Source organism: Rana temporaria, chromosome 1, assembly GCF_905171775.1.
Source record: "Rana temporaria chromosome 1, aRanTem1.1, whole genome shotgun sequence".
Classification (NCBI taxonomy): Eukaryota; Metazoa; Chordata; class Amphibia; order Anura; family Ranidae; genus Rana; species Rana temporaria.
The window spans coordinates 396,356,275-396,369,803 of record NC_053489.1 but is presented as its reverse complement, the minus strand read 5'-3'; the positions used below and the strand labels follow the sequence as shown (position 1 = coordinate 396,369,803).

Below are 13,529 nucleotides of genomic sequence, written 5' to 3'. Positions count from 1 at the left end.
GATGCAATAAAATGTGCATCAAAAAATGTGCATCAAAACTGCAGTCCAAACAACTGCTGCTTGCACACTAAACCGCTGCAGTGTGAGTAGGCCATTATCGATCGCATAATATTGAGGACAAGTGAAGGAACTTCATGTCACACATGCATAGTTGTGTATTGACCTCTTGCAAATGTGGGGAAATTTTGCTCTTGCAAGTGAGGATAAATGTGCTCAGACAGAACAAATGTACAGTTGTGCGCATAAGTTTACATACCCTGGCAGAATTTGATTTCTTGGCCATTTTTCTGAGAATATGAATGAAAACTTAAACAAACTTTATTCACTCATGGTTGGTGTTTGGCTGAAGCCATTTATTATCAATCAACTGTTTTTACTATTTTTAAATCGTGACAGCAGAAACTACCCAAGTGACCCTGATCAAAAGTTTACATACCCTGGTGATTTTGGCCTGATAATATGCACGCAAGTTGACACAAAGGGGTTTGAATGGTATTAAAGGTAACCATCCCCACCTGTAATCTGTCTGCTTGTAATTAGTGTGTGTGTGTGTGTGTGTGTGAGTGAGAGGTCAATGAGTTTCTGGACTCCTGACAGACCCTTGCATCTTTCATCCAGTGCTGCACTGACGTTTCTAGATTCTGAGTCATGGGGAATGCAAAAGAATTGTCAAAGGATCTGGTAGTTTAACTGTATAAAACAGAAAAGGGATATAAACCTATCTAAGGAATTGCGCATGGCAATCAGCCGTGTTCAGTCTCTAATCAAGACGTGGAAAATTAGGGGTTCTGTTGAAACCAAACCACAGTCAGGTAGACCAATTAAAATTTCACCCACAACTGCCAGGAAAATTGTTCGAGATGCAAAGAAAAACCCACAAATAACATGTGGTGTGGCTGTTTCAAGAGGCACTTGAAGAAAGATTGGCTGCATGGTCGGGTCGCCAGAAGAAAGCCATTACTACGCAAATGCCACAAAGTATCCCACTTACAATACGTCACACGGCACAAAGACAAGCCTCAAACCTTCTGGCACAAAGTCATTTGGAGTGATGAGACTAAAAATTAAGCTTTTTGGTCGCAACCATGTATGCTACATTTGGAGAGGAACAACCAGGCCTATGATGAAAGGTACACCATTCCTACTGTGAAACAGAGGTGGATCGCTGATGTTTTGGGGATGTGTGAGCTACAAAAGCACAGGAAATTTTGTCAAATTGATGTCAAGATGAATGCAGTATTTTATCAGCCAGAAAGCTGCGCATGGTACATACTTGGACATTCCAACATGACAATTATCCAAAACACAAGGCCAAGTCTTTCTGTCTCTATCATTGGCTACAGCAGAATAAAATGAGGGTTCTGGAGTGGCCATCTTGGTCTCCTGACCTCTATCATTGAGCCACTCTGGGGAGATCTCAAATGTGCAGTTCATGCAAGACAGCCCAAGAATTTACAGGAACTGAAGGCTTTTTGCCAAGAGGAATGAGCAGCTTTACCCACTAAGAAAATAAAGAGCCTCATCCACAAATACCACAAGACTTTAAGCTGTCATTAATGTGGGGGAAATGCACAGTATTAAAAACTGGGGTATGTAAACTTTTTTGACCAGGGTCATTTGGGTTGTTGCCATTGTGATTTAAGTGGTAAACACAGTTGACAGTTTTTGTGATATCGTTCATATTCTCTGAAAAATGGCAAAAAAATAATACGTTCTGCCAACTTATGAGCACAACTGTATACAGTATTTGAAAATTGTGTAAACCATTATGAATTTCATTCCCAGTGACATTGATCACCCTGGCAAACATACAGTGAGCCACTCTGGGGGGGGGGGGGGGTAGACAGATAAATAACTGGACAAGTGTTGTCCCTTTCACAAACCTGCTAACTTAAAAAAAAAAAAAAAAAAGTTGTAGCTTTTGATACTTTAAAGTGACCCTGTCAGCACTTCTATGCAATAACACACCTTCTGAAAGGGCCAATATACCTACCTTTTCCATGGACTGTGGCTTAGGTGCTGCTGTGTTGGCATTCCATACACACAGAAGGAATACTTGCAGTGGCCAGGGAGCAATGAAACAGCAATTTTTTCAACACTTTATTTATTTTCTGCAGATAGTTATCATAGAGGCACATAAACGGTTGCAACTTGTGCATAGAGTAGTGCAGATTTAAGAGCATCACAACAGAGTTATACGTTATCCTGAGAGCAATATATACCCGAATCCTGTCATTGCATAATAAACAGTAGAAGTATCCAACTGTTACCATCGCACTCATACTGACCTCGCACGCATTCACCCAAGCATTCTCGCCCTGAATCTGGTGCTCTCGGTACTTCCAAAACCCCAGTTCGAAAACATTAGGGAGATCCCCCTATTGTCACTCTCTCAGAAAGTAGCCTTTCTGGTGGCTATTACATCTGCCAGGAGGGTTTATGAGTTGGCGGCCTCCTCTTGCAAGTCCCCCTACCTGATCCTCCACAAGGATAAGGCGGTGCTACGCCCGCAGCCTTAGTTTCTTCCTAAGGTTGTTTCGCCTTTCATATAAATGTGCTTCCATCCTTTGTGTCTTCGGCCGTCGCAATACGAAAGCTGTTTCTGTGCATTCCTTGGACGTGGTCCGGGCTCTGCAGGTGTATCTGTCAGCTACGGCTCAGTTTCGGAGGTCGGGTTCACTGTTTGTGTCGGTAACTGGTCCAAAGGGCCTGGCGGTCTCATCGGCCACCATTTCTCGGTGGATTAGACAGATTGTGATCCAGGCTTATGCCTTAAAGGGGCGGGCGCCTCCCTTTTCTTTAACGGCACATTTGACCAGGGCAATTGGTGCCTCCTGGGCTTTCCAACCTCAAGCATCCGTTTCTCAGGTGTGTAAGGCAGCGACCTGGTCGTCCGTTCACACTTACAAAGTTGATGTGGGTGCATTTGTGTATGCTTCCTTCGGCCGCAAGGTTTTGGAGGCTGCGGTTTAAGGTTGCAACTCCTCCGTTGAGGAGCTCTGGTTGTTTGGGTGGAGTTTTTTTTTTTGCTTGTTCCCACCCCTTGTTTTTTTGACAATGCTTGGGGACGTCCCTAAGGTCAAGATTTAAAGTGCTGTGTCCGTCAATGAACGAAAGAAAAAATAGAATTTTTTTACTCAACGTAAAATCCCTTTCTCTGAAGTTCATTGACGGACACAGCACCCACCCCTCCTCCTTTTCTGTTTGTACTGCTTTTTAACGAGCTGAGCTACTTGATACAGTGTGAGGGGTCATAGCCAGTAGGACCGCCCCATGGGCAGCACTGTGCAGTTTTGCTGTTTTTACATGTTCTGCCTAGTCCTCTCCTGAAGGTGGCGATATAACCCTAAGGTCAAGATTTAAAGTGCTGTGTCAGAGTAAAGGATTTACGGTGAATACAAAAATCCTATTTCTCCTGATGATAGCAGCATTACCACATATGTGTGTTTTGTACCGGTTGTAGAGCTCAAACAATTGTGCTTTTCTTTATCTTAAAACATACTGATGCTTAAAAATACCATCTAAAATATTCTGATCTTGTACAGTGACTGATCACTATGATCGCTAATTGTAGGTTATCGCAGCAATAAGTTGGCCAGTAACTCACAATTGTTAAAGTCCCGGGGTTCTCGGGGAGAGCCTGGTCTCTGCTGGGAGCACGCTGTGCAGCACTCTCCCACACAAACGCAGGTATGCATATATGCAGCCCCACGGATAAATACCCACTTCTGTGGGGCCACATACCGTATGTGTACAGTCGGCAGGAAGGGACTAAATTAAGACTTGTGCTGAAAGTAGAGATGGATTATACAAGCCTATGCTTGGCTGTGACATTTGAAGTGGGTAAGCTTAAAGTATTTATAAAGTGGTATGAAATATGTAGTGTTACTTTATGCAGTACCAGCTTAAAAATAATTACAGGATATGAATCATCTTTAGATTACAGGTCAAAGATTACTTGATTTCCACTATGAATCGGCTTCCGGTAAAAGTAGGCTAACATTCTTTTTAAGATTAAGCACTTGCAAAACAATGTTTGCCGTGTCTGGTTGTAGTATACGAAAACAATTTAGAAATGGTATAATCAGTTCTTTGTCAGTGGTGGCTTTCTATAGGCGGAACGGTCTCTGGTTTGCAAAGCAAGAATATAAACTTCAGTACTGAACTGATTCTGCATTGGTAAAGCTGTCTTGTATAAATTGTTTTAGCAGCACATGTGGCCTTCCTGGGATAGTATCATGTTTACTAATGAAATACATTTGGACAATCTAGCTCTCCAGTGTGTAGGATATATGATGAAAACAGAATAGATGATGTCTGCTCGTGTAGCCTTATTCATAATCGTAGCCATACATACAGCCAGCCGTGTCTACTGTGGATTTAATGTATAGGAAATGAAATGAGTGAGACACTTAATTTTACACACTGGTCTTACTAGGCCACATGGTCACTCTTCTCATCCCTGCAGCATGGTATAGGTTGAAGGTAGAGCTAAAACACAGTAAATCGCATATAATGTAATATCCCCTTTAGCAGTTAAATCTACTTCCCTTCCTGCCCATTCAGAGCAAAGTGTGGTGTTGGATGCTCCGCCCCCAGGCAGATCAGACTTAAATGACAGCACCCACCGTTCTGAACAGTATGGATGGAAGGGGGTGTGATAGCTAAAGCCATGTGACAGGACATGCGACGCGCTGTTGCTTGGCCCACTCCCTGGATGTGCTGCGGCATCTCTAGGAAATGTAATCATGTGACCAAAGTGGAAAACTGGGGGAGGGGAGGTAATGGCAACTGAATTTTTAAATTGTAATGTAATCACATTAGTGGCCGTTGGTATGCTCTAACTATATATAGGGGTAGAAGGCACCAAATAAAATTGCAAAACCTAATTTTATGATGTATGTGTGTATAGCAAATCTGCGGCCTAGCAAGAGTGTATTTGTTTATATTGAAGACAAAAAAGCACATGTATTCTACAAAAGTTAAATGTATAGTTTGAACTCAAATCACACTTTATTTTTTTGGACCCTGCAGTTTTATGAAGAACCCTTTTTAATATTTTGCTTTTATTATTATAATAATATAATAGTGTAAAAGCAGCCCTGCATGTGTAGTTTGGAAACTAAATGTACATTATCTTTTCAGTTATTTTTCTTCATCTTCACAGAAACGACCCTCTCAAAACCCAGAACCTATTGACCCCTCAATTCCCAAGAAAGTCCGTATATCGCACTTTACACACCGTTCACAGCCTACTTTCAATGGAAAGTTAAATTCCTCCAATGGAAGGGATTCACCAGCTCCTCCTACGCAGCCTCCCATATTGGAGTCTGTGATCTCCAGTTCTCAGATACAACAGTCCCATGACCCTCTTTTAGACTCCAACACTGACACACAACAAAAAGACTGTGAAAGCCTAGAAGCCTCTGAGAGGCTTGGTCATGCACCACAGACGGACTCTTCTCCTGTGGCCAAACAAAACTGTAATCCCACACATGGAAAGCCTAAAAAGAAGTCCAAAAAGCACAAAGAACGAGTCAGAACCAAGGAAAAGAACCCAGAAGGAAAAAAAAAATGTACCTCTGGGAAAATCAGTGGCACTCTTCAGGATGTCCTGGGTAAGTACTGCTATCTATATTGGATATTGGTTGGTTTAAAAAATATATAAAATTGCTCTGGGATTATGTTTTTCATTAGAACATGTTAAAAGCAAATCTTGCTAACCTCATATCCCTGTGAACACCTGATAGGGATAACATCTGGAATCCAAAAAATGAATGCAGGGGATTCTGTGTTTGCAGCTTAAGTTTTAACAAGTCTCTCTTCTTCAAGCAGTATATTTAGGGCACTTTTACACTGGGGGGTCGCATTAGTGGTAAAGTGCTGCTAGTTTTAGTGGCGCTTTACCGTAATGTTTTGCTAGTGGCTGAAGAAAGGGTTAAAACCACCAAGTTGCCCATGCTTTCCAATAGGCAAGGGCTGTTTAGGAGAGCTGTATACAGCGCTCCCAAAGATGATGCGTGTAGGACTTTTTGTAAGGTCCCGCAAGCGCACTGCCCCAGTGAAAGCATTATACGATCCCAGAAAGTTGCCTTCCCTGTGTGCACGGTCTTTGCACCCTAAGAAGGCTATTCTGGCTGCTAAGATAATGAGATCAGGTTTGTGGTGTGTCTTGGTGCTGCTTCAGTGGATTGTCACACCCTGGCAAGCCCTTCTGTGTTTTTTTTTTTTTAAAGATTAGTCCGTGACCTTTTGAACATGTGTGGTACACCGATCCTTCTTGCCTGCATTCCCTGAAACCATTCAGAGAAGCACCCAAGACCTAGGAAGCTATTCACGTGGGGTACCATGTACCACCTTAAAAGGACTGTGATTTGCTTCAGTATATGGCTTGGTATTGTTAAGGACCAATTTTACATTCGCTAGGTTTCTTGCCCATATCTCGCTCCCATCTAACCATTTATGGTAAATTTATCGGATTTCAAATTGAGCAAAGCATATATTGCGGAGATGTGACTAGTTATCCTGTCAGTATTCTTACAAAGATACTCAATTGCCTTTGTAGTGGTCAAATCCGAATGATGAGCTTTTAAGAAAAGTGTTTTGGGTGTAGCAATCGGTTTTCAAAGTGGGTTGTTTTTTTTTTTTTTTTGTTTTTTTTAAGCATGCTTTCTCTCGATAAGATACCCTGATGGTTTAAAAAATCAGCTATATGCAAAGGGCCTTTTGTTTGTCTACCAAGTAAAAGGGATGAGTTAGGACCCAGGGTGAAAGCTGGATTGGAGAGGATGTGGGCTAATGGACTGTGGGAGGATTTCAATTTATGGGCTGTGCTCAGATGGTCCCACAGGTTCAATGTGAACAACATAAATTGGCATAAGGTTATGGGCTAGTTGGGGGGTAAAAAGACCACTCTATTTTGTTGAACCACGTTTTGCTCTAATTACAGCCTTTAGTCTGTTGGGCTATGTCTCTACTAACTTTGCACATCTAGACTTCGCAATATTTGCCCACTCTCTTCTTTGCAGAACTGCTCAAGTTCAGTTAAATTTGATGGTGACTTTTTTGTGCACTGCAGTCTTCAAGTCCTTCCACAGATTTTTCAATGGGCTTTAAAGCGGATGTCCCCTGAAATGTTGTTTTTAAACGCCAGCAGCTACAAATACTGCAGCTGCTCACTGGGGGGTATTTGCACTTTTTTGTCTTTTTAATATTTAAAGCGATTCTGTTACTTTAGGAACATAAAATATGACTATGGACAATTTGACTTGGCATAAAATTATCACAACTAGCATATTAAAAATATAGTGTAGCCAAGCAATTATCGCAAACAGAATTTACTTTTTTATAATATTTATTTGTAACAAAGGGAGCAACAATCTCCCGAACTGCTTATTAGTTTTTTAGGAGGGGGGGGGGTGATACTTTTTTATTTTTTTTGTTCTCTCACATGTTGGTGTTCTCTTTCACTTGGATGTTTCTAAGTTGCACTGGGTAAATACAGCTGGATAAAACCGTGTCTGTCTTTCATTCTGCAAAGCAGCAACATGTGATTATTTTCTATACCCACTGTATAATGAGGTTTGAAATTGGGGCATTGTGTGTGTGTGTGTGTGTGTGTGTGTGTGTGTGTGTGCGTGCGCGCGCGCCTAAATAAGGAAGGGCTTCTGACTGCCATTTTTAAAGTGAAAATTGCTCTTCAAGTTTTGGAGAGCTTGCATATCAAGTAATGTATTTGAGACTTGAGATTTAGCTTGGTTAACTTTAAGTCAGAGTTGACCAAGAATTGTTGTACAACTTTTAGCAAATTGGGTGTATGCTCTCCTCCCTAATGTAATACCCTTAATACCCAAGTTTTCTCAACTTTTATTGCCAATGGTTCCTATGCAAAGATAAATATAAATGGAGACAATGGGCATCCTTTACATCCGCAGAGGTTCTTGTGATTTGTAGTCCTTAATTGACAGATGCTATAGGTTCTGTATATAGAATCCAGAAAATGGATATACATTTGGGCCCAATTCCCAACCCTAATTTTTGCAGAGTATAAAACGCTCCCAAGAAGAAGAATCCAAAGCTTTTTGGAGATCTAAAAAAGAAGCCATACCATTCCTCTTTCCTCCTTCATTCCAGTTATCATGAATAGCTGATATACAGGCAGTCCCTGGGTTACAAACAGTGTGGGGTCTGTAGGGTTAACACCCCTGTAACATTTTGTTTTGCTGTCTGTGCCCCTTTTTAGAAGAATTTGTCTAATTTTCTGTCCCTATGACAGTTGGATTTTAACCACTTAAAGACCTTGGGTGTTTTTCAGATTTGGTGTTTGCAAGACTAAAACAGTTTTTTCTGCTAGAAAATTACTTAAAACCCCCAAACATTATATATATTTTTTTTCTAACACCCTAGAGAATAAAATGGCGGTCATCGCAATACTTTTTGTCACACCGTATTTGCGCAGCGGTCTTACAAGCGCACTTTTTTTGGAAAAAATTCACTTTTTTTAATTAAAAAATAAGACAACAATAAATTTGGCCCAATTTTTTTATATATTGTGAAAGATAATGTTACGCCGAGTAAAATGATACCCACCATGTCACGCTTTAAAATTGCGCCCGCTCGTGGCATGGCGTCAAACTTTTACCCTTAATCTCGATAGGCGACGTTTAAAAAATTCTATAGGTTGCATTTTTTGAGCTACAGAGTAGCTCTAGGGCTATAATTATTGCTCTCGCTCTAACGATCGTGGAGATACCTCACTTGTGTGATTTGAACACCGTTTTCATATGCGGGCGCTACTCGCGTATGCGTTCGCTTCTGCGCGCGAGCTCGTCGGGACGGGGCGCTTTAAAAAATTTTTTTTTTTGGTTTTCTTATTTATTTTTATTGATTTTATTATTTTTTACACTGAAATAAAAAAATAAAAAAAATGATCACTTTTATTTCTATTACAAGGAATGTAAACATCCCTTGTAATAGAAAAAAGCATGACCGGTCCTCTTAAATATGAGATCTGGGGTCAAAAATACCTCAGATCTCATATTTAGACTTAAATGCAAGAAAAAAAAAAGGAAAATTTGTCATTTAAAAAAATGACAACAAAAAAATTGTCTCTTAAGAGGCTGGGCGGGACTGACGTTTTGACGTCACTTCCGCCCAGCAGAGCTATGAGGACGGGTGGGGGCCATCTTGCCCTCACTCAAGTCCTCGCTCTCCAGGCGGCAGCATCCGATCTCCTCCGCCGCTACCGACGGCTACGGTAAGCGGCGGAGGGCGCGGAAAAGCGGCGGGAGGGGGGGCCCTCTCCCGCCACCGATAACGGCGATCTCGCGGCGAATCCGCCGCGGAGACCGCCGTTATCGTTTACACGGCTGCCCACAGAAAATATGGATACCTCAGTTGTGGCAGCGGCTGCTGCAGTTACTGAGATATCCATATTTAAAAAGAGGACGTACATTTACAATACGCGGGTCTTTAAGTGGTTAAAGGTTTGGTTGTTGTAGAAACAAGGATTGATGATACAGCTTCAGTGGAGACACTTTTTTGTTTCCATGATAACTCTTACAGAAGTAAATTTCCCTTCCTAGGGGGAGATTTCCTCTCCCTTCCTGTTGTCTCCCTCCATTTTGTAAGTCGGGTGTTTGTAACCCGGGACCGCCTGTAATATCAATCACCCTTTTTGTCTGATGCTTAGCCTGTTTAAAGGGGACAAATGTAATTAGCCAGGAAAGAGTTTATCCTCATGGCTAATATTTTGTAATTATTTTTAATTCATCAAGCAGATGGAGTAGTAATTACTGCAATCTCAAGTTTTGGGGTAACCTATATGCAGGTTACATTCTCATAAGGGGGTAGATATCTAATGGCACTGAATAAACTGCACAGGTAAGGGGGCACACATTCTACATATTTCTTTTATAGCATTGGCCCAAAAACTCTTCTGGACCTGGTGCTTTTTACAGAATAAATTGGTTAGTAGCTAACTCTACTTCCCCCTCTGAGAATTATAAGTTACCAGTTATCCCTCTTAAAGAGAATGTAAACTCCAATAAAAACAAAAAAAACCTGTAAGACAAAGGCATAATGAGCTGCTTACCATACTGAGCTACTCGCCAAAAAAGCCCCCCATCAGCGCCTGCACACCGCTAAGATAAACAAAATACAAAAAATGTAGCGCTAAGAAATAAATGAATAAGACACTAATTGTCTATATCAAACACCAATATATCAGTGTGAACAAATATAAGTCCATATGTTACTCATAAACCAAATAGATGAATAACTGGTAGATGATGATACGAAGACACTGATTGTCTATGTCTAATAACAATTAGACTGTGTACGAGGGTATAAGTCCATATGGATGAACGTAAACTGGATAGATGAAAAAGCCAATTCCAACTACGATGATCAGAAACCCACGGTGATTCTTAATGAACTAAAAATGTAGTGATAACACCCACCACCAGAAGGGGATGCTTACCAGATGTGGTGAACCCAAGTGAGCGTATGCTCAAAGGGTCAACAAGGCTGTAAAAATGTAGATGAGAAGATGTACCGGCAAACACCAAAATATGCGATCAACAGGAAACAATGAAGTCTTCACTTGATAACAGATGGAGGAGGCATCATCAGCTGGGAGATGACTCATGGGAAATGGACAACACGCCCAGGGTACATGGAGGAAAATAAAAGGCACATAGTGTAATTCCGTACAAACGGGAAAAGTTTAATACCGGTTAAAAACACTTACAGTTGGTAGATTAAAAAAGGACATCAATGTTGAAATGTGCATGGCAGCAGTAGAGTCCGACGCGTTTCGCAACAACTTGCAAGTTGTGTGCCTTTTATTTTCCTCCATGTACCCTGGGCGTGTTGTCCATTTCCCATGAGTCATCTCCCAGCTGATGATGCCTCCTCCATCTGTTATCAAGTGAAGACTTCATTGTTTCCTGTTGATCGCATATTTTGGTGTTTGCCGGTACATCTTCTCATCTACATTTTTACAGCCTTGTTGACCCTTTGAGCATACGCTCACTTGGGTTCACCACATCTGGTAAGCCTCCCCTTCTGGTGGTGGGTGTTATCACTACATTTTTAGTTCATTAAGAATCACCGTGGGTTTCTGATCATCGTAGTTGGAATTGGCTTTTTCATCTATCCAGTTTACGTTCATCCATATGGACTTATACCCTCGTACACAGTCTAATTGTTATTAGACATAGACAATCAGTGTCTTCGTATCATCATCTACTAGTTGTTCATCTATTTGGTTTATGAGTAACATATGGACTTCTATTTGTTCACACTGATATATTGGTGTTTGATATAGACAATTAGTGTCTTCTTATTCATTTATTTCTTAGCGCTACATTTTTTGTATTTTGTTTTTCTTGCTTTCCTTCACCGGATTGTATGTAGCTGCTTGTCGCCACGATAGCGCAGATTTATTTTTGTTTTCTTGCACACCGCTAAAATGGCTGACATCTTCCCGGGTTTGCAGGCTCCAGCGCTGTGCGTGTCCAGAGCCGCGATGATGTCACTACCGCGCATCCGTCGCCGGTCACGGCACAGGGCTTTGAAGAAACTGCATGGGCGGCCATTCCTTCGGAGTGCATGTGCCGATGATGGCGGCGTATAAAGTAAGTATCTCCTAAACGGTGTGCGTTTAGGAGACATTTGCAGTACCTATAGGTAAGCCTATATTAATGCTTACCTATAGGTACAAACAAACCAGGGAAGTTTGTTCTTTTTTTTCTTTTTTTTTTTTAATATGGGGGAGAAAGGTTACAAAAAAAGTTGTCCAGTCTCTAGAGTGGTTCTGGGCAAGTGTAAAGTTTAGGCTAAAAATGTAAGAATTCACATGAGATTAGTTGAGTGTTTTGTACGAGTCTGTACGTAATCTTAATTTGGGCAGGGCTAAGACATAGGATTTGTCTGACAATTTATTTTTTTCGCCAAGATAGAGCTCAGCTTGTCTTCTAGTATCTAAAATTGCATTTTGCCCATCCAAGAATCCAATCTGCCTTGGTAGTGAGACATACGTTTTTAGGGTCATGCATGCTGCTTCTATCTGTGTTCTCAAGTCTTTACAGGGTTCTCTTTCATAACCTACAGTATTGACTTCTGACCACAAGTGACGAGATTAGCTACACCGCGAACAGCAGTTGGATAAAATATTGATTTCAATGACTGTGGTTTACTATAACCATATAAAGTGAGGTAGTTCTGCTTAAGATTTCTCGATTTTGCTTTGGAAGGTAGTAGTTGTATGTTTAGGAATAGACTTGATTACCTTTTTGACAATGAAAGGTATAAAATTGGTATTGTGTCAATTCATTCTGTTTCAACTTTTTACAGCAGTTTATCTTGAGTGAACCATTTATGACCCCCTCTAAACCTAAAAAGCACAGGTGTATGCAGCTCTGCATGCTCAATAAACATGTGTTTTCAGTCTCATGGTAAAAAAAAATTGTGTAAATAAATTTCCCTTTTTACTTCTGGCTTCTGTCAAGGCACTGGTACTTGATCCAGGGAATATCCAATTGCCTCCTAAAGGATCCAGTAGGATTTTTACCCCACCACTGAAGTAAATGAGATTTTTATTTCCCCTGGTCCTCTTGTCCAGCTTTCGGATTGTGTATATGGAGGTTTTCTATTAACTTTTACCTTCTTTCTTCTTTTTTTTTTTTTTTTTTTTTTTTTAACCTAGCTATGTTAACATGCCAGATTACCACTTCAATACAGGGCTTTCATACCCACCTCCATACCGGGCCTATTCTGGCACTTCTCTCCTACATGTACAAATCATCATTCTTTTGCTAGAAAATTACTCGGAACCCCCAAACTTTGTTTTTTTAGCAGACCCACTAGCGAATAAAATGGCGGTCATTGCAACTTTTTATCTTGCACGGTATTTGCGCAATCATTTTTCAAACGCCTTTTTTTTTGGAAAAAAAAATGGGTTCATGAATTAAAAAATAAGAAAACGGTAAAGTTGGCACAATTTTTTTGTAAAATATGAAAGATGTTACGCCGAGTAAATAGATACCCAACATGTCATGCTTTAAAATTGCGCACACTCATGGAATGACGCCAAACTTTGTTACTTAAAAAATCTCCATAGGCGACGCTTTGAAACATTTTACAGGTAACCAGTTTAGAGTTACAGAGGAGGTCTAGTACTAGAATTGATGCTAACGCATGCGGCGATACCTCACATGTGTGGTTTACATACGTGGGCGGGACTTGCGTGTGCGTTCGCTTCTGAGCGCGAGCTACCGGGGACAGGGGCGTTTTATTTTTTTTTATTTTACTTAGTTATTTACACTATATATATATATATATATATATATATATATATATATATATATATATATATATATATATATATATATATATTTATATATTAAAATTTGTTTTGTTTTTTGATCGCTTTTTATGTAAACATCCCTTGTAATAGGAATAGTGTGCGACAGGTCCTCTTTAAGGAGAGATGCAGGGTCAATAAGACCCCACATGTCTCCTCCAGG

General features: G+C 40.6%; 1 protein-coding gene across 2 annotated transcripts in view; it reads left to right on the top strand.

The window, feature by feature from the left end:
- Window positions 1-13,529, top strand: part of ELL (elongation factor for RNA polymerase II) — a 128,636-nt gene that overhangs the window by 106,409 nt on the left and 8,698 nt on the right. For both annotated transcript variants that reach the window (XM_040322816.1, XM_040322825.1), the window contains exon 8: window positions 5,168-5,618. In XM_040322816.1, coding sequence (XP_040178750.1) covers window positions 5,168-5,618 — 451 coding nt within the window. The remainder of the gene's footprint in view (window positions 1-5,167; window positions 5,619-13,529) is intronic.